This window comes from Onychomys torridus, chromosome 2 (assembly GCF_903995425.1).
Source record: "Onychomys torridus chromosome 2, mOncTor1.1, whole genome shotgun sequence".
NCBI lineage: Eukaryota > Metazoa > Chordata > Mammalia > Rodentia > Cricetidae > Onychomys > Onychomys torridus.
Genome location: NC_050444.1, coordinates 167,449,125 through 167,475,842, shown reverse-complemented (window position 1 = coordinate 167,475,842; position 26,718 = coordinate 167,449,125). Strand labels below are relative to the sequence as shown.

The 26,718-nt window shown below is 50.4% G+C and overlaps 3 protein-coding genes across 10 annotated transcripts in view; 1 reads left to right on the top strand and 2 right to left on the bottom strand.

Annotated features, from left to right (window-relative positions):
• Positions 1-9,674, bottom strand: part of Acap3 (ArfGAP with coiled-coil, ankyrin repeat and PH domains 3) — a 15,123-nt gene extending 5,449 nt beyond the window's left edge. The window contains exons 1-12 of one of the 2 annotated variants that reach the window (XM_036179634.1): positions 9,273-9,674; positions 5,157-5,214; positions 4,473-4,592; positions 4,249-4,302; positions 3,146-3,204; positions 2,475-2,658; positions 2,086-2,130; positions 1,904-1,999; positions 1,727-1,801; positions 944-955; positions 170-282; positions 29-80 (exon numbers count right to left, since the gene is read on the bottom strand). In XM_036179634.1, the coding sequence (XP_036035527.1) occupies positions 29-80; positions 170-282; positions 944-955; positions 1,727-1,801; positions 1,904-1,999; positions 2,086-2,130; positions 2,475-2,658; positions 3,146-3,204; positions 4,249-4,302; positions 4,473-4,592; positions 5,157-5,214; positions 9,273-9,319 (915 nt within the window). In that variant the 5' untranslated portion in view covers positions 9,320-9,674. Of the gene's footprint in view, positions 1-28; positions 81-169; positions 283-943; positions 956-1,726; positions 1,802-1,903; positions 2,000-2,085; positions 2,131-2,474; positions 2,659-3,145; positions 3,205-4,248; positions 4,303-4,472; positions 4,593-5,156; positions 5,215-9,036; positions 9,232-9,272 lie in introns of those variants that run through there. The other variant, XM_036179635.1, reaches the window with a different exon arrangement.
• On the top strand, positions 9,262-13,636 carry Pusl1 (pseudouridine synthase like 1). 7 transcript variants are annotated; one of them, XM_036179640.1, is made up of 8 exons: positions 10,047-10,206; positions 10,337-10,394; positions 10,534-10,721; positions 10,871-11,056; positions 11,134-11,304; positions 12,376-12,430; positions 12,502-12,664; positions 12,917-13,634. In XM_036179640.1, the coding sequence occupies exons 1-8, from the start codon at positions 10,112-10,114 to the stop codon at positions 12,928-12,930; spliced, it is 930 nt and encodes a 309-aa protein (XP_036035533.1). In that variant the 5' UTR covers positions 10,047-10,111; the 3' UTR covers positions 12,931-13,634. The 7 variants fall into 7 exon arrangements, with proteins under 7 accessions (XP_036035538.1, XP_036035532.1, XP_036035535.1 ...); XM_036179645.1 differs by having other exon boundaries at positions 9,262-10,109; positions 10,907-11,056; positions 12,376-12,437; positions 12,470-13,635; XM_036179639.1 differs by having other exon boundaries at positions 9,262-10,109; positions 12,502-13,635.
• On the bottom strand, positions 13,246-26,718 carry Ints11 (integrator complex subunit 11). The gene is made up of 17 exons (XM_036179636.1): positions 26,570-26,718; positions 23,884-23,981; positions 23,382-23,455; positions 20,860-21,088; positions 16,868-16,966; positions 16,756-16,790; positions 16,317-16,455; positions 15,849-15,913; positions 15,186-15,375; positions 14,956-15,039; positions 14,595-14,684; positions 14,351-14,513; positions 14,157-14,264; positions 14,012-14,073; positions 13,795-13,937; positions 13,596-13,725; positions 13,246-13,501 (listed from the first exon to the last, which is right to left on the bottom strand). The coding sequence occupies exons 1-17, from the start codon at positions 26,595-26,597 to the stop codon at positions 13,436-13,438; spliced, it is 1,803 nt and encodes a 600-aa protein (XP_036035529.1). The 5' UTR covers positions 26,598-26,718; the 3' UTR covers positions 13,246-13,435.

The following is a 26,718-nucleotide window of genomic DNA, read 5'->3' as shown; positions in this document are numbered from 1 at the left end:
CCAAAGGTGACCCTGCCCCCCAGCACACCTTGAGTTTCTTCTGGTAGACCAGCTGGCTGTTCTGAATGGAGAACCATCGTCTGGGTGAGGAAAAATGGGAGACAAGAGGTCAGGCAGGGCTAGCTCCACATCCACTCTTCCCTCAGCCCTACCTAAGGAAGGCCCTTACCGGTTCCATGTCTTGAAAGCATTGCTGGCTCTCTTAAAAAGGTAGCCCTCCATTACCACACCACTTGGTGCATCCACATCAAACTCCACTTTTGGTTCATCATAGGAGAAGTCCTGAGAATAGAGCTGGCCCTCGGGGAGTGCCCATCCTTGAAGGATCCCATCCCTTCTCAGGCTCACCCCAAACAAAAGCTAAGGTGAGGCACATGCTCAGGGAACCTCTGCCCATCACAACTATTTCCTAACCAAGCAAGGCCCTTTGTCTAAAGACCCTATGGGAAGATCCCTTGTGTTCACAGCTGGTCCTGAGTACTCCAGCCCCCACTACTAGGCTTGCAGGAATAAGCAGGCTATGATCAGGAAGGAAGCTGCACTCCCTGTCTGCCCCACCACCACCACCACTGCCCCATCCTGAGTGTTTCATGCACTTCGCCAGCTGGGCCTTTCCCAGCTGCCTGACAGAGCTCCATTCAGAAGCCAGAGAGCCTTGGGTGTCTTGTGTGTCCTGTTGTCTGACAGGCCAGGCCAGTAGAGGGAAGAAGGCCTTACCACCTGCTCTCAGCCTGAGCAGGGGAAGGAAGACACAGCTGCCACCACTCCTGTAGGGGGACTGGTCAGATTCATCTTGCTGGTGCTACCAACTAGCTGGCCTACAGATTCCTCCCAAAGGGCAGCAGGAGCACTGAAGTAGGGAGGTGTCCTCAGTGCTGAAACACCCCAGAAAAAGAGCATCTGAATAGCCCCATATGTATACCCCAGAGTGCAGCTCTCTTACCTGTAGCAGTGTCTGAGGCCCAAGCAGGAGGGAGGGAAAGAGAAAGAGAGAGCCAGCAAGTGATGACTCTGCTCCCAAACACTGCCCAATTCTTTTATCCTACTTGCAGCCAATTTCTGCCCTGGGTGGGGGAGCGGGGAGTGGATGGGACCACTGTCCAGCAGTTGAGCAAAGGCTCCAGAAGGATCCCATGACTAGTCATAGAGGCACCCACAGCCTCTAAGAAAATGGTTCTCAACCTGTGGATCATTACCCCTTTGGAGGTTGTAGATTAGATATCCTGCATATCCAATATTTACATTACAATTTATAACAGTAGCAAAATTAGTTATGAAGTAGCAACAAAATAATTTTATGGTTGAGGGTCAACTGTAAACATGAGGAACTAACTGTATTAAAGGGTCACAGTATTAGGAAGGTTGAGAACCACTGTTCTAAAGGAATGAGGTTCCAGGTCCCAGCTCCAGCCCTTCCACATATTAGGCTCACTGTATCAGAGTCAGCCTGCAGCATACAGCTTCTGTGGTGAGGGGCTGGGCAGCCTGGATAAGCAGGGCTTTCCTCAACTTAAAGATGAGGCCCTCCCTTGGGGGCAGATTCAAATAACAACAGTTGCAAGGCCTGATGGGTAATAAGTGGACAGTCTTGAGAAGAAGGGCAGAGATCATGCTACATTTGTGGATGTGTCTCCTGGAGCCCCAGAGTTGGGGAGTGGTGATGAGGGAGTAAGGGCCTTTAATGATATTCTCGAATATTCCAGAAGATGGGGCTGCAGGACCTCACCCGTTGCTGGATGGCAGCATGCTTGCGTTCCATCTCACGCTTTTCCACTGCAGAGTCAATCACAAGCTGGTCCAACTGTGGGGAGGGTATCACAGGAAGGCAGTAGACCCCTTCCCAAGACCTTAACCAGGAGCCCCCACTGAAGGCTCAACCATCGAGCCACTCCTGTAGACTCACCTCAGCTGCCAGCTTCTTCATGTAGGGGTCCAGCTGGTGTAGAAGGCTATATCCCTGCTGGAAGAAGCTGTACTGGGCATGCATGAAGGACAGCATCTGTAGGTGAAGAGTAGAGCCCAAGTGAGGCTCAGATCCCATTGTTCAAACTATACCCATAGGGAGCTTCCAACACAAGCACTCACAGAATCTAAGATCTCAAACTTCTTCTTGGCCTGGAGGACATTGATCTGCCAGAGGAAGAGCAAACAGATGGGGTGTCAGAGCCCAGAAGCCCATGGCCTAAACTTTTCCAGAATCCACTTGGACTGCTTATAATACTAAAACCCCAGGTAGTTTTCAGGTATCTGTATGGTATTAGCTTTATCCTCCCCTGGATCCAGTCTTTCCCCTTGTCTAAATACGAGGTCATGTCTGGATGAAACCAATAATTCTCATTCTTGCCCATATCCCTAGAGGCTTCCTGTATAAGATCAAGACATCCACCCCCTACTGCTTACCCTACCTCCAGGCCTTTGCAGAGTATCACCCCTACCCATTGGAGAGGACACATCTCTATTGCCCCACAACTAACCTGGAGCACATAGTCCAGTGCCAAGTGGCGGAAGCACTTCCGGGTGAGAGTGAGGGCACCTGTGGCCTCCTCTACTTCGTGGGGTCGGTGCCTTGGGGCTTGGGCATTCCTCACCAAGGACAACTCCATGTCCTCCCGCACTTTGTCAAACTGCTTCTTTGTCTCTTTGAACTTGCGCACATCCCTGAGTGCCAGCCAATGGAAGGTGCCAAGAGTCAGAGGTCAGCAAATAGTGAGCACGCAGGGTTCCAGACAGCCTGGGATGTCTCACCTTCTCTATTGCCACATATCCCCCACTGGCTCCTGAGAATCCTGGGCTCTACCTAACTTTTCCCTCCCTCTTCTCTGTTCTAGGACTTCCCAACCCTTCACCAGCACACTCTACTTCTGACCAGCCTAGACCCCAGACTTATCCCTGACTCCAGGGCCAAATGTCAGCCTGCATTTCCTCTAGGGTATGAGGATAAACTATAACTCCTGCTTCCTCCACCCTGCCCTGACTATCCCACCTCCTAGCCTTTGCCCCATTGGTTTAACCTCAGAGGGCAAAGACCTCTCACAGCCTGAAGCCTTGGCCAAGGACCTGCTGCCCCTTTTATCCTGAAGATGGAACATGGAATTCAGCTTCTACCACAGCATTTGGCTATAGGGCTGGGGCTCTGGTCACTCACTCTTTGACAAAGTTGTGGAGCTGCTGCCGCACCGATCTCTGGGCCTGGTCAAACAGAATCTGGGACAGAGGCAGGGTGGAGTATATTAGGGTCACTACTGACAGGTCAACAACAAAGTCCAATCCCCTACCAGGTGAGAGCTGGGATCCCCACCCATCTCTTCCTGGGCCCCAGCTCTCTACAAAGAACATTAACTACAGAGCCTGTCATGTACCAAGGGTGCCTCTTGGGGGCCAGGGGTAACAGCTGTAGCCACCTGCTCATCTTCCCAATTGGCTCTTAGCCAGTCTGGAGGTCAATATGATGGCAGGCAGACCTCTAAACTCTACCCTTAACATCTACATGGGCTGTCTAAGGCTGATTACCATCAACAAGAAGAATTCAGAGTAGAGAGCTCTGGGAGGGCCTGGCCTGGGGAAGGTGGAAGGTGATTACTGGAAACTGGTTTCACATCACCTTCCACACATACTCCTGACCCACAGTAACACATGAAGGAGGCCAAGCAGGGGTAGATAGACAGAATGGCAGCTGCCAGGATGAGCCATCTCAAGCTAGTTTATTTCTGAGCTTCCCCTGGTCTGGCCAAGTAGGGGCCCCTTGTTTAGTCTGGGACTCTGATTCCCAGGCAATGGTCTCCCCCACTCCACTGAGACTTAGCCTGTACTTTGTGTCTATGCACATCAGTGCTGGGACCTTATGAGGCTACCAAGTCCTGCCCAAAAGGCAGTGAGGCTGTCACACAGAAATAAGTTGGCCTAGAGGGCAAAGCTCTGCCCAGCTTTTGGGTAGAGAAGAAACTTCCAAGGTTTCCTCGCTTCAAGGCACTGCTGCCCTCAGGTGTGAGCTGTGTGCTGCCTCCTCTGCTCTAGGATTTAGTCTGGCCATAGCCAGCTCCCCCGGAAACATCCCTCACATTGAACTAACTCATAGATTTGGAGCGGCTACCATAGATTAAAGAAGCAGAACATGGCCTTTCTCACTCATGGCTACCAGTTCAGCTACCTAAGAACCAGTCAGCTTTGCTCTGGTCTAGGTAGGACTTTTAGGAGACATGGTATGGAATCAGATGGAAGTAGAGACCCCACATGCCCCATGGGGCTCACCGTGTGATAGTTGACCATCTCCTGCAGGCTGTCTCCAAACCTCTGCAGGCATTCCTGAAGAAAAGCATGGGGAAGACCACACTGGGATGAGTCCATAAAGACTCCTCCCTGCCCGCAGGTTAGGGTTAGGTGTACAGAAGCAGAGTGCAGATGCCCAATGTTCATGATCTAGACACCCTTTAGGGGGCTTTCTCCCTTCCCCTACCACCACATTGGCCCCTCACCGAAATGACAGTGTCACCCTGGCACTGCTGGGACAGATCTCGGACGCCACTCACAAAGAGCCTGTTGGTGGTGACATAGGCTTTGCCAGCTTCAATCATGCCACTGCACAGTTTGACCAGCTGAAAGTGGGACAGAGTGGGCAAAATGAGGGCTTGACGGTTTCTCCAAGCTGGTAACTTAGATCTGCCACAAGGCCAGGCCATATTAGATATACTTCCAGCCAGGGGCAGCCAGAATTCAACTCAGGCCCATTAGCATTCAGACATAGTTGCCTCCCTTCAGTTCAGGACTAGGGACAGACTATAACATCTGCCTGTATTCAGAGGGCCATCTGGAAGGAGAAGTTAGTGCCATCGTAGCCTTAGCTCTGGACTGAAGGGCTGGCAGGACAGAGAAACCTCAAGCACAGGACACAGGGCTGGAGTGTGAGTATGGCCCCACAGGGTCAGAGGGCCAGACAGCACATATTCCCTGCTCCCCTGGCTCTGAATCCTGCTCCCTCTCCCCTTCCATACCCGTATCCTCAGCCCCTACCCAGTCACAACAGGCACAGCAAGTGCAGTGGCTGTTTCCCATCCAATAGGTGTCTCTGACATAGGCAGACATAGTTAGAATCATCCCATAGTTCCAGACCGGGCTAAGAAATGCTGGGCCTTTTATGTACCACCAGGTCTGTCTCTTACCTTGTCAAGTTTAGCCTCGATCTCAACCACATCAGTTTCTACCTCATCAATGGTTGCCCTACAACAAGAATTGGGCTGTCAGGTGGATCTCTGTGAGTTTGAGGCCAGCCTGGGCTTCCAAGTGAGTTCCAGGAAAGGCGCAAAGCTACAGAGAAACCCTGTCTCGAAAAACCAAAAAAAAAAAAAAGGAAAAAAAAATTGAGCTGTTAGATCAGCTGGAGTTTCATCTCCTGTTGCATCTCCCCAGGACTTTTGCTGCTAGATGGGGGATCCAGGAAACTGAGGCTGAGAGAGGCAAGTACCCTGGACATAACTAGGACCCAGGCTCAATACTTTGGAGCTACTCAGAGCCCCCCAGACAGGCTGAAGCCACCTAGCTATATCATATGAGCTCTCTCTCTCTCTCTCTCTCTCTCTCTCTCTCTCTCTCTCTCTCACACACACACACACACACACACACACACACGCGCACACACACACTCACACACTCACACACACACACACATAGTGTAGCTATGCCCTATGAACACAAGTTTAAGCAAGACCTTAGAACCCAAGCATAATAACGCTGAAGTCTCATGATATGATGTTGGTGCCCATGACAGTCTTCTTTGAGGCTCAGAGTTGAACTTGGACCCCCATTTGGACAGCCCCTCCTCAACTGAAAAGAGTCTGTCCTTCACTTCTTTGCCCCAACTTCAGGCCACTTTGGCCTACACTAAAGAAGGCTTGTTATGAACCAACAGCTAAGGGACAATGCCTCAAACCAGTGAGAAAAGGACCTCCATCTCCCTTGACCTCAAGACTCCCTCTAGCTCAGTTCAGACAGGAGAGATGGATGGGTCAGGTCTCTTTAGAGACCATCCTTACCAATCCAGCCTGATAAAGAAGATGCCCTGGGGAGGGAGGAGTTAATGATGACATCACTAGGAGAAGCCAGGGAAAATCCCGGAAGCCAAAGGCAGATGGACCAGGCACGTGACCCCCCCCCCCCAACTCCAACTTGGGAACAGGAAATAAGGAAATAAGGGCAGGCTCCCAGCAGTCCCCCACCTCACACAATCAGTTCAGCTAGTGAGCTACGCCCATCTGGCTTGCATGGGAAGAGGCATCTTGGGAACATAATAGGCCAAGGGTTTAGGCAAACCTCTAGGAACAAGTCTTACACTGGCTGGGGGTGGGGTATCAGAGGGGAAGTCCTGGCAGCTCCTCACCCCTTCCTGCCCTACTCTCTAGAAGGACAAGGAGAAAGATCTGTTCTAGGGTTTCTCCTGAGTAAAGGGCTTGAGAAACACATGGGACAGACATAGTTTAGTGTGTCCTAAATTATGACCTGGGGCTGAAATGGCCAGGCTGTCCTAACCAGGACCCGCAAAGGTCCTGGCCATCAGCCTCATCCCTTCCTGAGGGCTAAGGCACCATGAATCCTAAAGCAGAGAAGAGGCAGCAATAGAACAGCAGCATCTGACTGGACCATTGGCAGCCATGCTTGGGAAAAATGTCCTTTAGCTATGAGCCCAACACAGGCCACAACAGGAGGCTCTGGTCCAGAACTCTGGCCACTATGAGAGCCAGAAGTTCCCAGAACACAGATGTAACTATCTGCCTAGGAGAGCACTATTCAGGGATTCCCCAAGCAGGCCTGACAGCCCAGACAGCTGCAAGCAGAGCTGCAGCTGGCCAGGGAGCCAGGAACTGGGAGGGGTTGCACCAGGAGCTGACATGTGTACTCACAGGGATGTGGGAACATGGTGGGCACTTAGTAGAGGCTCAGGGAGCCAGCACTCTGTCCTAGAAGTCTCTCAGCACTCCCTTCTTCAGCCAAGGACCTGAGGCATCCCCCTCCTGCCCTAAGCTTGTCTTGCCAGCTAGGGACTTCCTCAGCAGCTTGGAGGTTGGGGAGGAGCCCCCTCACCAAAGCCATGACTCAGCGCTTAAAGCCCCACCCAGGGCAGGGCTTGCAGCCAAGGCTGGGCGGCTTCTCTTCCGGGGCTCCCCTATACCCCCACCCACAGCTTCAGGGACTATGAGACATTCCTAAGGCTGTCACAAGCCCTTATCCTAGGCCAGAGCCCCAAAGCAAAACTCCCACCATTTCCAGGTTAGGGTCTAGGCTCCACCTCACTTCCACATCCTTCTGCCAGGCCCATGCTGCCCCACCTAAAGGTTCTTGGCCAGAAAGTTCAAGATATAACCTCAGTAACACCTTAGAGACAAGGTACTCTTCAAATCCATCAAATCACAGCCCATCCCAACACACTGAGCCAGGTTTCCATGACCCCAGAACCAAAGTCCAGAGAGTCACCCCCAACTCCAACATCCTCCCTCCCCCCACCAAAAGAAGCAGTGTTAAGCCTAAGCAGCTGCCACACCTACTACAGCCCACAAGTCCAACTGGCTGGCTGTAGCAAAGAAGGCCCTGAAGTGAATGGATTTATGCTTAGGACCAAACCTCTCCACAAGGCAGAATGGAGCCAGAGCTTCTCAGAAAGGGATCAGGGCAAAGATAAGAGTGCTTCAGCTGGGGCCAAGTCCCCAGCACAGAGGCCTTGGCCGTGCTTCCTATTAAGCCTGGATGCAGAATTGTGGGATATCAAAGTCTCTCAGAGCACTCAATCATTCAGCAATAGAAAATAGGAAAGCACCACTGGGCAGTGGTGGCGCACGCCTGTAATCCCAGCACTCAGGAGGCAGAGGCAGGTGGATCTCTGTGAGTTCGAGGCCAGCCTGGTCTACAAAGCAAGTTCCAGGACAGCCTCCAAAGCTACAGAGAAACCCTGTCTCGAAAAACCAAAAAAAGAGGAAAGCATAGATGACTGCCTCAAGTCCCCTAACTACAATCAGTAGACACTCTTGGCTAACTCTAATGCTCCAAGGCTCCTAAGATGTTTCTTGCTGACTCTCTTGCAAGGTGGTTTGAAAAGAGCTGGACTGGGGTAGGCCCCCAGGGACCCAGCATGCATAGGTGGTTAAGCACACATGTGCAAAGGCAAGATATAAGCTTATACATAAACATGAATGCATGCATGTAGTAGCACTGGGCACACAGACATGTGTTCCAGGGACATGGTACACACATATGAATGGACATGTCCATTCATATGTACATGTTAAAACACATACCTGCATACATCAACATGTGTCTAGTAGCATGGCAAACATGGTTCATGAAACCACAGAGAGGTGGCACATGCCCATACATGTGTGCACCCTCACTAGGCTACAGGCATGCATCAAACACACCAACTCAGTATCACGCTCACCTACACATTCATGTGCATGGTCTGGCACCTCCTCAAAGGAGGGGCAGAGTAGCAGAACATGTTCCCCTACGTCTATGCACATACAGAGATAGGAGACCTTATGAAGGTGTGCAATTTCAAATGACACAAAGGAGGTACTCCATTACTGATGGCCAAATGTCACCCAATGAAACAGATACATATCGGTGTGGGGCCATGTGGTTCACACAGATGTGCACGACTGTATATCCAGGAACAATAAAAGAAAGAAACTCATAGGTGAAGAAGGCCAGTACCCTCTCAACTAAACCTGACTTCCTCATCCCTACAGCCCCCTCTCCTCCAGGCTCCTAGTCACTCATACCACCCTTCCCTCTCACCAAGGTGCCCATCTCAGGGTCTGATGGCTCCAGATGGCTGCACCTATACACTGCTCTGGACATATGGGCTAAGATAGAAGCCAGGGACAGACGAAGCAGGGTGCTAGGCAATCCTAGCCAGAACTGGACTACAGGGCCCAGGGGGAGCTCAGTACTTGTGGCATACAAAAGCACAAAGGAAAGTGGACAGTACTAGAGGTGGCACTGAACGCAAATGCCCAGTAGTACACGGTTGCCCAAGGCAGTCCAAGCACTCACCCCAGCGCGAGGTGATCAGTACAGGGGCGTCTTTTGTTCCGGTCCCCCGAGGCCGGAGGCGGAGCTGTGCGGCTTGGGGACCGCGACTCCGGCTCCTGCCGGTTTATCCAGACCAGGTCTTCTGCACGGTCCAGGTGGACTCGCTACGGTCACGACGCTGGGCATCCCTTCCCCGCCCCCGGCACAAAGGCGGCTTCCCATCCCTGCTGGTGCCCTACCCCAGGCCCGCAGCACACCTGAAGCGCGGCGAGTCCTTGATGCATTCCTCGAACTCTACCGTCATGGCTGCGGCGAGCGGCGCTCACTGGACCGAGGACCACGACGCGTCGAGCGGCATCCCCGGCCGGTAGATGGTCCGTCGCACCCGCGCAGCGCTCCGCGCCCGCCCGCCTCGGAATGAGGCCGGCTCGCCGCTGCCCCGCCCCGCCTGTCACCGCTGGGGAGCGTCGCCAAAGTCTGCTGCCGCTAGCACCACCCGCTGTCACTTTCGGGGAGCGTCGCTAAATGCGCCGCTGCACTCAGTTGCCTGTCACTGCCCTCTGTCCTCAGCCACCAGGGTCAGGGAGCTGGGCCGGCCGCGGCAGTTGCTGCGATAAAGGGAAGGGCGCTGTTCACCCACTTAAGGCATCCTTGCAATGGTTAAACTCAGGGAATTTACGAAAAACATTTGCGAGCACTAGGTCAGAACGCGTAAACAGACACATTCTGGAAGAAAGGGACGGCGGTGGGAAGATCGGGAGTGAAGGAGTGAACAAATTAAGGAGGACACTGGTGCGGAATCAACCCGTCACCGCGCCCTTGTGAGGCAGAGGACTGTGAGCCCCGTCGGGCCCAGAGGACAGCACTTCGCACCCGCTCCCTAAACTTGGTCCCGCCTCCGTTTCTCGGTCCCGGCGGCCGGGCGGGGTGAGCCGAGTGAGTGCGCAGGCGCCGTTGCAGCTGGACAGGGCGGACCGCGGGCCACGTGCAACCGCCCCGCCCTCCAGCTACTCCACCATGAGTTCCTGCGGAGCTGTGGGTTCTGTGCGTGCGCGATACCTTGTGTTCTTCCAGTACTTGGGCACTGACTTCAAGTATGTTTCCCCGCCATCACCTGCAGTTCCTCCACTCGGGCTCGCGGGAGGTCTGCGAGACGACCACGAGGGGCGCGATCTGCAGCCTGGACGTCTGGTCGGGATGCACAATTTTAAGAGCCTAGCAACACTGGCCTGGGGGGTACGAACGCCTGTGGGGACCTAGACCCCAGGCGGGACAGCTCCCATAGACGCTGCCGATAACTGTCTCTTGTATCTCTCCTCAGTGGGGTCGCGGCCGTGAGGGGTAACCATCGCGCTATTGGGGTGCAGAACTTCCTGGAGGTGAGCTGTTACCTCATCTCTCAGAGCGATGACTGGTTGGCTGTGGAGAAGCAGCAGGCAGCCCCAAACCCTGCCAGCACTCCTGTTCCCTGGGCTCTGGCCTCCCTGTGACTGCCTGCCTTGCACCCTGCTCCTGCAGGAGGCCGCCAAGAGGCTGAACTCGGTGGAACCTGTCAGGTTTACTATCTCCAGCCGCACTGATGCCGGAGTGCACGCCATGAGCAACGCGGCACACCTGGACATCCATCGCCGCTCAGGCCTGCCGCCTTACTCCCCAGAGGTCGTGACCCAGGCCCTCAACACCCATCTGAAGCACCGGGCCATTCGGTGAGCCTGGGATTGAGTGTAGTTCTGTTTGTTGTTTTTTATTAATATATCCCACACCCGACTATGAAGGAAGGCTGAGGTCCAGAAAGACATTGTGTTCTGGGCAACTTGGAGGTGAGTGGGAGATTTCCCTGGTGCTTTGTGGACAGGTGGGCAGACTCATTCCTGGGATCTGCTTGCCACAGCGTACTGAAGGCCTTCCGAGTGCCCAATGACTTCCATGCTCGCCATGCAGCCACCTCCAGAACCTACCTATACCGTCTGGCCACAGGCTGCCCCTGGCCTGATCAGCTGCCTGTGTTTGAACAAAATGTATGCTGGGCTCTTCAGACAAAGTGAGTGAACTAATAGGGAGGGAAAGGCTCACCATCCATCTGGCTGGGCCCTCCCCAATGCTTATCTGGGTCTGCAGGTGCCTGGATGTGGCTGCCATGCAGGAGGCTGCCCAGCACCTCCTGGGGACACATGATTTCAGTGCTTTCCAGTCTGCTGGCAGCCCAGCCACAAATACTGTGCGCACTCTACAAAGAATCTCCGTGTCTTCTGGTCCAGCCAGCCCATTTGTCCTCCCCCAGGAGAACAGGTGAGAAGAGTGACTTTGAACCTTAGAGGCTACCAGGGTTAAATTAGTTCTCATAATACCCCATAAAAGTGGGATGATGCCCCAGGTGGTGGTGGTGCACACCTTTGATCTCAGCACTTGGGAGGCAGAAGCAGGCAGATCTCTTTGGGTTTGAGGCCAGCCTCATTTACAGAGCTAGTTCCAGGACAGCCAGGGCTACACAGAAAAAACAGAGAAACCCTGTCTTGGGGCAAAAAAAAAAAAAAGTGGGATGATGCTAAACTGTATACTGGTCATCCATAAGTCCTGGAGGATGGAAGGGATGAGCTACCAGCCTTCTTCCTGTCTGGCTGGGGTCCCTGCCAGGCTGGGGAGCACAGGGTAGAGAATGTTGCCTTTCTGAGGGCACTGCCATGCCCATAGCTCTTTGTAGCAGATAGACTGTTGAAGTTCTCTGTCTCAAGCACTGCCTACTGGACTTCCCACTGGGGTGCCAGCTGCTGACCTTGAGAACATTGCAGCTGATACCAGCCTCCAGGAGAGGAGGGACTTCAGTGTGGCCAGTACACGAGTATGTGACCAAGGTTCCATTTTTTTTTTAAATTTTATGTGCATTGGTGTTTTGTCTGCAGGTAAGTCTATGTAAGGGTGTCGGATCTTGGAGTTCCAGACAGCTGTAAGCTGGATGCTGGAAACTGAACCCTCCTCTGGATGAGCAGTCAGTGCTCTTAACCACTGAGTCATCTCTCCAGCCCCCAAGGTTCCATCTTGATAGGTGGGCTAGCTATGTCTGGCAACCTTACTGTGGCCCCTCTACATGAAGGAAGGCTCAAAGCAATTGCTATCTCCTGTGCACAGGCTGACGACTCTGTTACATAGTTGTTTTCTTATATGGTGTATATAGACTCCAGGAAAAGTCATGCCATACCCACTTACTCTCTGGAACGGGTGGTAAACTAGGCAATAACCCACCCTGGATGGATGAGCCTTTAAACCAGCACTTAAATCTTTGTCTTGTCTGAGGCCACATGGTGGGCTAGGGTGGCTGGAGCTGACTTGTAGCTTGGACATCAAAGCTGTCTGTGTTCCCAGGAGGCTGCAGTTCTGGACACTGGAGTTTGAAAGCCAGTCTTTCCTATATCGACAGGTAGGCTGTACTAGACCCTCCCAGGGTGCACTCGGGTAGATACCTGTGACCATCTCAGCTCTCTGATGCAGGTACGGAGGATGACAGCTGTGCTGGTAGCTGTGGGGCAAGGGACTCTGACACCCACACAGGTGAAAGCAATTCTGGAGAGTCAAGATCCCCTGGGCAAGTATCAGGCTCGAGTTGCGCCGGCCCATGGCCTGTTCTTGAAGTCAGTGTTATATGATGACTTTGGTAAGAGGGGATGGGATTGGAAAGAGCTGGGTTCTCACTGAGGGGAGGGAGCTTTTGGAGACAGTCAAACCCCCCATTGTACTAGGTGAGAATCCAAGCACTATCAGTGGGGAAAAGGACTTCAATTAGGGATCAGTGATCAAAAAGCATGGTGGCATGGATTGAGTGGTCCACAGGGTCAGATTTTAGGGGGTAAGTGGGGTTCTGGATGAAACTGTAGGAATTCTACTCTGACCTAGGGTCTATCCATAGGTCCTACATCCTGAGCCCTGTAAGGTCCAATGTGGAAACCCAGCTGACTGTACACTCTGGAAGTGAAGAGCCATACAGCATACTAAGTCTGGCTGTCAGCCTTGTCCATTTACTACACTCAGCAGAGATTAATCCACAGCTATGTGGGGCTCTGGTAGTCCTACCTACCTTCCAGCAGCTCCCACATCCCCAATCTTTCCACTGTGGACATCCCTTTGTCACTAAAGGATGGGGTACCAGGCAAGAAACAGCTGTAAGCACCCTAGTAGCCTCTGGTTCTGCTTTTCTGGGAGCCCCATCTTCTTGGGGCAAGAGAGTAGGAATAAAAGTCATAGCGAACAAAAAGGCCTGTTTATTTCTTTAGCCAGCCTGTGACTCTGGTCTTGTCCCTAGGACAGAGTCTGTGGCCCAATTATGGTTTCCATTTACTCAGGGCACCCACCTCCCAAAGCCAAATCCCTGGTCCTTCTGCTGGGCAAACAGCAAGAGACGGAGTGATCGGTTGCTGGTGGTTATATGTCAGCTGGGTGCCTGGGGGAGGCCATTTTTGAGCAGTGCTGTGAGAAAGCTTCCCAGCTCTTCATCCTAGAAGGGATGAGGGAAGCACAGTTTCCCACAGACAACACAATACCAAGAAAATGAGGTCTACAGGCATACCGTTGATGCACATCCTCCTTACCTGGTAGGTCCAGGAGACCAGTAGTACCTTAGTACCAGGGTCCTCTGAATGGGCAGCAGCCTGGATAAGAATGGACTCCACAGTCACAGAGCCATCAGGGAGGTGCTGTACACAGTGGTCTTTGAGGGTGCTGTGGAGAAGTATTGTAAGATTTCTGCCTCACCCTGCCTGTAGGGGTAGGGGCAAGGCTAGGGCGTACCTCTTGAGGTGGCTATACACACGTAGGGCTGTTTCTTGCTCCTTGCGTGTGTCCTGCAGGTGCACACGACAGGTGAAGCGCAGTTGGTGCTCAGCCAGGCCCAACTCCTTGAGGGCTTGCTCTGAGGATACCAGCCGGAAACTCTGTGGGGCAAGAGCAAGCAGGTCAGGGGAAGTAATGAATGCTATCCCTACTCCATCACTTTTTACACACTTACACTGTCTTTCATAATTAGTGTGCCATGCAAGAGCCGAGACTTTTTAGCCTCAGGGAGCAGTCCTGTGAGGAAAGGAAATTGCAGTCAACACAAGCCATCAAATTACCTGCCTCCCTTGGCCCATGTCCCAGTCTGCCCTTCATACCCTGCACCATCTCCCGCTTCAGCAGCCCCAGGGAGATGCCCACAGGAATGCTGGGGCTTGTGGGCAGCGTCACTGTCTCACCATTGGCCGGCATGTAGCAGCTGACCCCTGAGCAAAGTGATACAGAGCCTCAGTCTAGGCTTCCAGCCTGCTGGTACCATCCCACAGGCCAACCCTGCCCACCAGCTGCCTACGGAATTCTTGCTCAATCTTCTGCCTCAAGAACTCCATCTTCTTGGCCTCGCCATGCACCAGCAGCACACTCTCCGGCTCTGCTTGTCCCACCAGTTGCATGATGCCCTTGGCATCAGCATGGGCACTGAATGACATGTATTCCACTTGCATCTTTACCTCCAGCTGTGGCATCACAAGATGCAGCAGAGTTAGCAGCAGCAAAAGCCTGGAGCCCTGCTGAGCCCAGAACAGGGAGGTACTCACCATCTGACGCCCCTCCATCTCCAGTTTTCGTTGCCCACTAAGGATCTTGTGGCCCACAGTGCCTTGCACACAGTAACCAGGCATGATGACCTGAGAGCAGAGGTGAGGCTCAGCTGCATGGCTTCCCAGCATAGACACTTCCTCTTGGGACAACCCCTGGCCTGGAGCCAACCATGCTCAGGAGGATAAGGACCTGTTAGCAGGCCAGTTGCTCAGTCTGGGCTGCTGGTAGCACAACACAGCAGTAGAGTCATCATGGGGTCAAGACACAAAGTTCAAGGGCTAGTCTTTCTGTATTCCAGTTCCCTAAGTCCATAACAAACCCCTGTAGCCAACTTGGGAATTGGGCCCAAACCCTCACCATGTTCTTCTCGTTTCCTGCCCACTTTCGAAAGATCTGCAGAGATTGGCCAGCATGCAGCATCCCAGGTGTGGCAAACACAACCTGCAGGGTTAACAAGGGTCAGGAGAGTAGACCTTACCCAGGGCTGCAATAAACACTAGGCCTTTGGCCAGTAGTCCTTCCTGGAACCCCACGGGCAAAGATCCTTTAAAGCCAGATGTGGAGAAGCTACATTTCCAGGGCCTTACCATGGGCCCTGGGTTGTCAGCAAATGTCCGGTCAAAGGCTTTGATGTGCTTGAACTCAAACATGTTCCTCTGGACAAATGTCTTACGTATTTTCTGGTTGGTCCAGGTGATGAAGAGCTTGTAGTAGTGGTTGGCCTTCTCTGTCAGGCCCGTAGAGAAGTAGATGGGCACCTTCAGGTTCATGCGTTCCCTGCATGTCCACCAGCCCAGTCAGTACAAGGAGGCCAGAGTTAGCCTGCAACATGTGTCCCTGTGCCCTCTACTGCACTGTTTAGTAGCTATGGCCAGGGCTGAGTTCAATGTCCCTTGAACTGAACCCCATGCTGTCTTTACTCTGATGACCACCAGGCTAGACCCCTCAGCTTGTGTCCTACAAAACAAACATAGGAGTGGTAGGGGTCCTCAGAGCTCATGTGAGGAGACTCAGTATTCATGCAGTGACCAATACAGCCTGCAGATAATGGTTCAAATGTGATGACCCAACACATGCACAGCTCCATCCAAAACAGCAGAGCATATAGTACCCTGCTGCCTTGGTAGTCATTGCTGCCTTGACTTCTCAACAGTTCCCCTGTGCCTGGCAGTATAAGGAACTTATTCTCCTATGCAGAGGCTGTTCCATCTTTTCTCACCCATCTATGGAATATTTCTGTTTTTACTTACCAGAAGGTCTCCAGCAGGATGCAGAGCTCTTGTGCCCGGCCCAGTGCAAACACAGGGATCAACACCTGAGGGTAGGTGAGGCTGATTCAGATGGGAGCCATTGGCCACACTACTCTTCCCTGAACACAGCAGGTACCATATGCTCACTATACCCTTGCTGGCAGGTTGAATGATAGCATTCAAAGATAGCATTACTGCAAAGGAATAGCCAGACTATCTATATATATATATATATCCCCCAGCCACATGTAGAGACAGTAGGAATTGTGGGAGGCTCTTGAACAGCTCTTCATGGGATGCAAGCATCAGGGAATGGAAGACTCTCTGGAATCTATCATCTCAGTGCCAAATAAACAGTAACCCCCAACCCAGAGACCCTGACCACATGTAGGACAGTGAAGCCTGCTGGGAGACCTATACTGTATGGCCAGAGTAGGCACGCACCCAGAGCCTGCCTATAGTCAATACCTTCCCACCACGTTCCACAGTCTCATGAACTTTCTTAAGGAAATCTCGCTCTCTGCAGCGTTTGGAGTCTCGGATGGTTGTTGCATACGTGGATTCTGTGATGAGCAAGTTGGGGCGACACTTGTCAATCCATGCAGCCCTAAAACAGGAATGGTCATGGTGGATTGTTCATGGCTACAGAATTGGGAGCAAAGTGGACTATAGCTCCATCACAGCACACTTTTAGGTCACCCCAACATGAGCTCCTCTATATGGCCTATCAAACATCATGGCAGCATACTCTGGAGGAAACAACAGGGGAGCCCAGACTTCCAAAGGTACTTCCACACTGCATGGGAGGACCATGGTGGGTGCTGAGCATTTAGATACCCACCATGATGTCTCTTAGATCTACTAATTCCCAGGAAGTTCCCACAGGGTGAAACACAGGCCTACTCACCCCAAATGCCGGTCTGGGGTCATGTTATAATCACCCTGGCGAAGAAAATGGTAAGAAGTCAAGTGTCTTTCTACCCCCAGCAATTTCACTCAAGTCCAGTACTTCTACTGACCGTGTAGACCACAGACTCTGACCCCACTTTAATCTGGAACATGGCTGCCCCCAGCACATGGCCTGCATAATATGCCTTGATTTCCAGTTCATCATCCACCTGCAGAAGAAAGAATGTTCTCAGGCCTGCAGGAAGTAAATGATTACCTTAAGTCTATCCAGTCCATTCCTGTTTCTCACAGAAGTCTGGGGCTTAACCAAAAGCAACTACACCTAGGTGTTGTAGCACAGTAAAAACAAACAAAACCAGATAAGTAAGACTCTAGAAGCCACTGCTAGACTAGACAGAGAGTACAAATAAACCACAAACACATACACAAAAAAAATCCTAAAACTAGGCATGACAGTAACCCAAATTAAGAATTCAATAAATATGCCAGGCATGGTGATGCAAGCCTTTAATCCCAGCACTTGGGAGGCAGAGGCGGGTAGATCTCTGTGAGTGCAAGGCCAACCTGATCTACAGAGTGAATTCCAGGACAGCCAGTGCTACACAGAGAAACCTTGTCTTGAAAAAATAAATTTTTTTTTTTTTTTTTTTGAGCTGAGGATCAAACCCAGGGCCTTGCACTTGCTAGGCAGGCACTCTAACACTGAGCTAAATCCCCAACCCTTATAAATAAATATTAAATAGGTAGAGTTGGGTATTGTGGTACAAACCTATAATCCCAGTACTCTGAAAGATGGGCAGGAGGATCATTATGAGTTCAAGGCCAGTCTGAGCTACATAATGAAGTCCTACCTCAAAAAAAGAAAAGAGCCTGAGTAGGATTTAGAACAATGCATAAAGTCAAGAGAATGAATGACTAAAATGTTGAGGAACTGCACATGGTGACATACAACTGTTATCTCAGTTCTTGAGTTCATGGAAGGATAATAAAGCAGGAAAATGGAGAGTTTGAAGCCAGCCTGGGCTGTGCAGTGAGACTGCTTCAGAAAACTTTTTTTAAATCTAGTATGAAGAATAACTCAAAGGGGGAGATGGAAGGCCATCTACAGTAGAAAGATCTAATGTTAAGCTACTCAGAACCACAGGAACATAGGCAGCAAGAATTAAAGACATCAAGCTCCAGTACCAGGGACTGATTAAGGTCCACCACAGCACAGCCTGCCAAGGCCAAAGGGAAAGCAGCCTAAACAAAAGAAGCAGATAGTATTCCAAATGATATGGGTAAGATAATTATCGTCCTGGAACTCTGCATCTCATAAAAAATGATCATGGAAGAGCTTCAAGGAAGACAAGACCACAGGACACACAGGAGAGGGGCTACGTTGTATGGCATGTTCTTTGGAATTGGAACATTCCCCCCAAATTGAAACATTTGTCCCAGCAAAGATGGGGAGCTCAGAACCAGCCATGGATAGTAAACAGTAGATAAACAAAAGGTCACATTCTGGAAGAAACACAAGCTTGGAAGATTCAGTATAAAAGAGAGTAAATAGTTGCTGGGATTAGAGACTCTGACCAGCCAAAATGTGGAAAGAAAACAGATGAGAAAGGATCTGACTGTGGAGTGTGTTGAGAGCCAGACAGATCCAAGGCTTTCTCAGATGCCCTGATAAAAGGACAAAAGGAACTAGTTCTGTGTCCTTGCCTAGGGACAGACTCAGTAAGACCCAGTCTGGGGCAGGGACCTGGGCCTCGAAGAAGTTAAGGTTTCCACTCCTGGGAACTTAGCTTTTCCCCCTGAAGAGATACAGTTCCAAGGATGCTGGGTGCTTAGTCTATAAGGCTCTTGAGATAACCTGTGTTCCCTTAGGGCAACACTGCTTGATGAGCTTCCTGCTAACTTCCTCCAATTGTATGATAGTTTCTGCTGAGCCCATCCCATTTCTCTCCTGGAAACAGTATATATGATTCTGTACTTCTGAATAAGCTTGCTTGGGACAAGGCAGCTTATGGAAGACCTCCTGATGCCAAACTTTCCTATCTCCTTATCTTCTGATTTCCTGATTCTCTTGGGACCTTGGTTTGCTGGTCCAGGTCAGTGGAGCTGCCACTAAGCTATATAGAAACCTCCAAGGAGTTGTCACACATGTTATTGTGATGTAACTGTTTTTTAGTTATCCCTGCTCCTTTCAAGTAACCCCTCACCATACTCCTGTTAGTAACCGCAATTAAAAAAACAAAACAAAACAAAACAACGCACTGGACCAATGAATTGGACTTTGGTGCAAATTGTTTTGTTATGGCTCCCATTCTAGGGTTGAGTAGATGTGTGTATTGTATCTCCCCAGGAAAGTCTGCCACACCAGGGTGGTAAGAGGAATGTCTCCCAGAGCATGTAAGATTCCTGTACTCTGTAATATGTAGTCTTCCATAGGCCAGAGCACACGGATGTTCCCCAACAGCTGACCAGAACTCACTTTTTTTTCTTTCTTTCTTTTTTTTTTTTCTCGACACAGGGTTTCTCTGTGTAGCTTTGGAGCCTGTCCTGGAATTCACTCTGTAGACCAGGCTGGCCTTGAACTTACAGAGATGCACCTGCCTCTGGAATGCTGGGCAAGACCTCACTGACTTTTCTTATTTAAAATGGGCCCTTCAACATATAGGCCTTTCACACCAAGACTCAAAAAAAGAAATTCCAGTACTTGGAAGGCAGAGGGAGGGAATCTCTGAGTTCCAGGCTAGCCAGGTCTACAAAGAGTTCCAGAACAGATAGGACTACACAGAGAAACCCTGTCTTGAAGAAAAAGAAAGAAAGGAAGGGAGGGAGGGAGGGAAGGAGGGAAGAGAAAAATCACAGATGGATGAAGGAACAGAATCCAGTTTCTAAAATTCCAATTGGCCAGCCCTTTCAAAGGTGAAACTCCCCAATCCTCAGCAGCATGTAGCTAGCTTAACCCCAGGCTGGCTTGGCTCCCATAAGGTCAGCAGTAGGGACAACTGGGCATCACAGGAGGCCAAGACTGGAAGGAGTAACTCAGATTAGAATAAGGAGGTCACCCTGGTATGACAGACACATATAGTACTAATACCCAAGAGACTAATGTGGGAAGGGGCATGGCAAGTTTGAAATAAACCCTTTCCTTCACATGTTGCTTTTGGTCATGGTGTTTTATCACAGCAATAAACATACACACATACTCCCTCCCTACCTCCCTCTTCCTCTCAACAGAATCAACATATATACATACTCAACATACATACACATAGAAACATGCACTCGGCGGGAGGCAGAAGCAGGTGGACTCTGTGAGTTCGAGGCCAGCCTGGTCTACCAAGCGAGTTCCAGGACAGCCAGGGCAGTTACACAGAGAAACTCCCCCTGTCTCAAAAAAGAAAAAATTTAAAAACTAAAAGGATGGGTGGTAGCAACATATAAAGCAAAATAAAAATTCTAATAAGAAGCAGACAAGGGTTAGGGATTTAGCTCAGTGGTAGAGCATTTACCTAGCAAGCGCAAGGGCCTAGGTTTGATCCTCAGCTAAAAAAAATAAATAAAATAAAAAATTCTCTCCCCCACTTCCTCTCTCTCCCAATAAAGCTCTAGAAAGGCTAAAAAAAAAAAAAAAGCAGACAAATCCACAATTTCTGGAGAATTTGCTAAATTTAACCAGTCACTTGTCTATTTAATATCTTTCATATCTTTCATTCCTTCCTTCCTTGACCTATCTATTACCATAGCCTGGTATTGGGTACTTGACCAGACTGGTTCATCTTGCTGTCTTGGCTCTGCCTCCTTACCAAATGACAGACCAAGATATCCAACAAGTTGCATATACCTCAGATCTCTCCCTTAGGAGGGGAAAAGACAGGCTGCCTTATGGGATGTAGCTTGGGCAGAGCCAGGTAAGAAAAAGCCTTGATTATATAGGTATATGCACAAACACACAGACATACCACACATATATTCTCCCAACCTAAATGCCAAATGTGACTGGACACTCGTCCACTACTGTTTCTTGGTGACTCCACAGAGAAAAGAGTGAGATGGGGTGGCCTGGGACCAAACCCTAAGACAACGTGTAGAATGGGTCAGGGATCCTGACCTGAACTGTCTGGTGCAGGTGAACGGCCACCACCTTCTTCATACAGTCTTTGATCATCTGAGAAGTGAAGAAATTTGCCTCGCCCTTCTTGTCCACTGCGATCTTGCGGTAGTCTTCCAACAGGATGGGGCAGATGGCCTGAGTGGGGTGGGTCATATAGATAGGCCCATCGTAGCCCACCATTTCACTGAAGTAAGGGAGTGCCCCACAGTGGTCCAGGTGGAAATGGCTGGGGGAATGTGACACTTGTCAGCCTGGGACCACTCTCTCCCAGCCATCCCACTTCTCAGACCTGTGCTCATGGTCCACTCATTTACTGAGACCTAATGTATATCACTATCAAAGGTAAGAGTCAAAAATGAGCAAAACACAAAATTCACAATTGTCCCAAATGAGCAGTCTAGATACCCAGAAAAACAATATGAAAATTAGTAATTAAACCTGAATCAGAATAGGGCATGGTGGCACATACATGTAATCTGAGCATTTGGGAAGTATAGGCAGGATTAGGAGTTCAATCCAGCCTGTGCTACACAAGACTGTCTTAAAACAGTAAAAGCAGCCAGCAGTAGTGGTGCATACCTTTAATCCCAGCAATCAAGAGGCAGAGGCAGGCGAACCTCAGTGAGTTCGAGGCCAGCCTGGTCTACAGAGGAAGTTCCAGGACAACCAACGCTATACAGAGAAACTGTCTCGGGGCTGGAAAGATGGCTCAGAGATTAAGAGCAACAACTATTCTTCCAGAGGTCCTGAATTCAATTCCCAGCACCCACATGGTAGCTCACAACCATCTGTAATGAGATCTGGCACCCTCTTCTGTGTACATAATAAGTAAATTAAAAAAAAAAAAAAAAAGAGAAACCGTCTCAAAAATAAAAATAAAAACAAAAAGCAGCAGGGCAGTGGTGGTGCATGCCTTTAATCCCAGCACTCGGGAGATTTCTGAGTTTGAGACCAACCTGATCTACATAGTGAGTTCTGGGACAGCCAGAGCTAGCGAGACCCCCATCTTGAAAACAAACAAATCAGGTGTTGGCAATTAAAACAAACAATAACCAAGGGTGGGGAGACAGCTCAGTTGGTAAAGTGCCTGCCTCATAAACACAAGGGTCTGAGTTTGATTCCTGGCACCCACATAAAAAGCTGGGCATGGTGGTACAAATGTGCTTATACTCCCAGGGCTGGGGAGGTGAAGACAGGCAGACGGGGCTTGCCTGCCAGCAAACCTAGGGAGAGATCTTGACTAAAAAAATACAAGAGCAGCCGGGTGGTGGTGGTGGTGGTGGTGGTGGTGGTGGTGGTGGTGGTGGTGGTGGCGGCGGCGCCTTTTATCCCAGCAATCAGGAGGCAGAGCCAGGCAGATATCTGTGAGTTCAAAGCCAGCCTGGTCTATAGAGCAAGATCCAGGACAGGCCCCAAAACTACACAGAGAAACCTTGTCTCAAAAAAACAAAACAAAACAACAACAACAACAAAACCCACAGGGAATAACACCTGAGGTTGTCTCTGGCCTCCTACAAATACATATACACACACCCCATCTGAATCAGAAGGTGACAAGTTGGTGAGGAAGTAAAAGGCAGGCCAGCAAATACCATACTAGGAAAAGAGCCACTATCTGTCAGGAAGTCTTCCTGATGGAGGCAAGAGAGAATTGAGACAGCTCAGGGCAAGGCCTGGGAATACCCTTCCCAGAAAGAGTGGGGCCAGTCAACCCAAAGCAGGCAGGTAGTGAGTGATTCATGTCTAGAAGGGACCAACACCAGAGCCTGAGGACACAGCTTACCAAGATGGGCTGCTTTAGGCCTAAAGGACCACTCTGGCTAATGGGGACAGTGCGGGTTTTGAGAAGGAAGTGCTACGGTCAGACTGGGGCCAACTAGACTAGGCAGTGACAACAGGGACTGTGAAGGGTATGGGCCGGGGCACAGCTGGCAGCCTATCTGGACAGAACATGAAAATGGGAGCCCAGGAATAAAGAAAGATGTCTCCCTTTGCTCAGCTTTACCTGGCTGAGGTGGTGGCAAATGGAGGCTAGACCATGAACTGTCTAGGACATCAATAACAGCCAGTGAGCAACAGGGCTTAGCACTCTTGAGAAAGCAAAGGGACAAGAGTAAACAAGGCCTGGGGAACCAGAGTTAGGGCTGGAAGAGGAAGTACAAGCAGGAGACGCCAGATGAACTGAGCTGGTAAAACGGAGAGGAACTGGAGAGCGCGCAACCACTGTGGCCAGGTGCTGGTGGGTAAAGGCCTCACCGGTAATCTAGTTTGGAAAGGCCCCACACTTGGCAGGTGAAGGACACATCTTGGCACTAGCTACCCTGGTTAGGTCTCTATGTCCTGGGTCACCTTCTAGGCTTTAATTCATGACGCTCAAGGGCACAGTCAACAGGCACATTCATCTTTCTGGCTCTGAGGGATTTAATGGCCACTCTGAAGAATGAGCCACAATGTAGCTTGGTTAGCACAGCCTCTAAAATAGGGTATAAGAAAGGACATCAAAATCCTGACAAACTTACCTGATGATTACACAGTCCAGAAAGTCAGTCAGCCGGCCACTCTGGGTGATGTAGGAAAAGTCTGGAAAGCGCCTCTGAGGACACAAGAGAAAAGTTGGAACACTGCAAGCTACCCAGAGTCTCCAAGAAACAAGAGTGATGCACCCCAGAGAATGACCCCAGTAAACCCTTACTTAAGTGGGTTTGCTAGTGGCTATTCATAAGCTACTAGCTGACCTCATGAACAAGTAGCAAGTAGCTAAGCCCAAAGGGTCCAATCATGACTAGCCTCAAGGATCCTCAAGAGGCTCAACTCATCTGGGCCCTACTTTTTAAGCACCATGTGACAAGGCCACCTGTCCCCACCCATCATGGGTATAACTGTCTAGGAAAGCCCCTGCTGCCCACTTGCCCCATTTGTCCCCTCCCTAAGGCCCCAGGATTCACATGGCTAGATAGAAAATGACTAGAAAGTAGACTGTGGCCCTTGCTGCCCTCTGGACCACCTACCCAAAGTACTCACGTCATCATTGTAGCCCATGTGCATCCCACAGTCCAACATGACATTCTTTCCCGAAATGGAGACCAAAATGCAGCTGCGGCCCACATCCTGGCCAGCCCCTGCTCAAGAAGGGCAGGTGAGAGACAAGGCCATAGCTCCTCCCTCTTTTCCAAGTTTCCTTCCCTCACTATTGGAAGGGCTGACCTCCACTGAACTACTTATTACCTTTGGCTCTGTAGGTCCTAAGACTGTTGGGTGGACAGACACATGGGCTAGGAAACAGGTATCATCAAATGCAGGTTAAGGGAATGCACAATGAAAAGACATAGCACTATGTTAGGGTCACATGCCCTTCCTTCACCATGCTTTCCTGTACATCTCAAAGCTGTAATGAACTGCTGGCAGAGCATTAAGCACTGGCTGTGGTTCCCAACACTGAACAAATGCAAGCCACTACTCTGTGGAATATTACTGCTGCTTCCCCAGACCTTAGTCCAATTACTCCTGACCTTCAATGGGATTGCAAATCAATAAGGCTTTCTTCCTAAAGAGGCTGAGGCCTGGACCCTGAGTTTTAGTGTTGAGTGATGCCATATCATGTGGCCTCAGCCCAGCCATAAAGAATCATGACTGACCAATAACTGGCTATAGCACAGATGGCCCACTTTAGTCAGTGGGCAGCACAGGCCCCACATCACCAAACCCTACCTCAGCCTCAATGAGAGTTCCTCCCCTAGGCTTGATGACTAAGTTAACCCAACCCTCCCAGCAGTTCAGCCCATGATATTGTCCACACTGGACACAACTATCTCATCCATTTAGCTGTTATCTCCCTGGAATCTGGGTTCATAAGGAGAGAGATATGGTCCAAGCCTCAACAGGGATCTGAGAACAACAAACAGCCTTGTTCCCATCTTGGATCCTGTAGTCTCCATCTACCAACTTCAGGCAACAAGCACTATCAGTATCAGTACCCAATGTCATCCATGGCCCAGTCTGCTTTCCTTATGTAGCCAGCCACAATGAGGTTGGGGAGGAGTTGGTCTCAGGTTCTTCTGCAGGCCTATTCCTACCTCCCCAAGATGGGTGCTCCCTGAGGGAAAGGTCTCAGTGTCACTCCACACAGTACCTCTAGCCCTGAAGCTGTGCTAGGCCCTGAGGACCTTGAAACATTTATAGAAGGGGATGGCTGCACCTTACAGGGAAGGTCCCCATATCACAGGCATCCACAATCACACACTATCAAGAATGGTGCTAGGGCTGGAGAGATGGCTCAGTGATTAAGAGCACTGGCTGTTCTTCCAGAGAACCTGAGTTCAGTTCCCAACACCCACATGGTGGCTCACAACCATCTGCAATGAGATCTGGCGCCCTCTTCTGGCCTGCAGGCACACATGCAGACAGAGCACTGTGTTTTTAAAAATGGTGCTAAGAGAGTTACAAGTCCCAGGAAAGAACAGAACCTACAGTGCAGAGACACTGGACATGGGAGGAGACAAAACGAGAAGAAAGCACCAGACACTACCTTATCCATACATCTCTGCACAGTGCAGATTTACACCCTAGGGGAACAAGGCAACTAGATACTGAGTACATCAGGTGGAGATTAAACAACTGTGCAAAAAAATTTCAGAACTGTGGCAGAAGACAAAACAAAATTTTCCCAGTGGGAGTAGGAGTCAGGGAGCTGGGTGTAAGAACATGCTTGATGTTTGATCCTGTAGTCTAATTAATACTTAGATGGGATGAGGGTAGTCAGATGAGAGGTTGGTTCTGCTAAGGTCCTATAATGCAATGAGTTGAGAAGATTCAGTTCTAACTAAGATGACCTAGCGCTCTGAATCATATGAGAAGGTACTTCCAGCACCTTGGCAACACATGCATGAAGAAAAGACCAGGGACATTCAGGGAGGTTCTGGAACCCCAGATTTCTTTTTGATGTTTTTCAACACAGGGTTTCTCTGTGCAGTTTTGGTGCCTGTCCTGGATCTCGCTTTGTAAACTAGGCTGGCCTTGAACTCACAGAGATCCGCCTGGCTCTGCCTCCTGAGCGCTGGGATTAAAGGCGTGTGCCACACTGCCTGGCGAACCCCAGATTTCAAATGGTTGTTTCTTCCTATATACCATACTATGCTGTTAGAACTTTTAGACGTCTAGATTTATATTTTCTACGATGAACAGATATACTTTTTAAAATTCGGGACAGACCAGACACAAAAACTGAATTGAGGGATGATAACAAGCAACCTGGGCAAGATAAAGAGGCAGAAGAGGTGGAAAGAAAACCAAAATTGAGTTAGAAGCCCAGGCAGAAGGGTCCTGAAGCAACAAACCATGTACAGGACAGAGAAGTCGCCAGAACGAGTTCTGTGGCTGAATTCAACACCACTGACAGGCTACCAACAGTGGTAGCGCCTGCCTAAGACCCATTTAACCTCACAGCCACTTAGAACTTCAGGGTCTTATTCTCGTCTCGCTGTTAGGCAGCCTAGGTACAGAAGCTGGGCCTCCATAACTCACATCGAGGACCAGGAATCAACCCCAATGCCAGACAGAGATGAGGAAGTACCAGCTCCGAAACGCTCTACCATGGCTTCCGCTCCTTGGGGCTCGCAGCTGATGGAGGGCTGATGGGGGCTGTATTGCTAGACTGCTATGAAGGGACCGGCCCACAAAGCCGCAAAAGATGCTTCAGACTCGGACTCACCCAAGGGAGTGACTCTTATTTCAGGCATCTTCTGGGGGGCAGTCTCGAACTGCGTTTCCACAGCCCGCGTGCACCGCCCGCAGCAAAGGCTCAGACCTCGCGGAAGCAGTTTGGGCCCTACACTCAGCCACCGCGTCTCCCACACACTG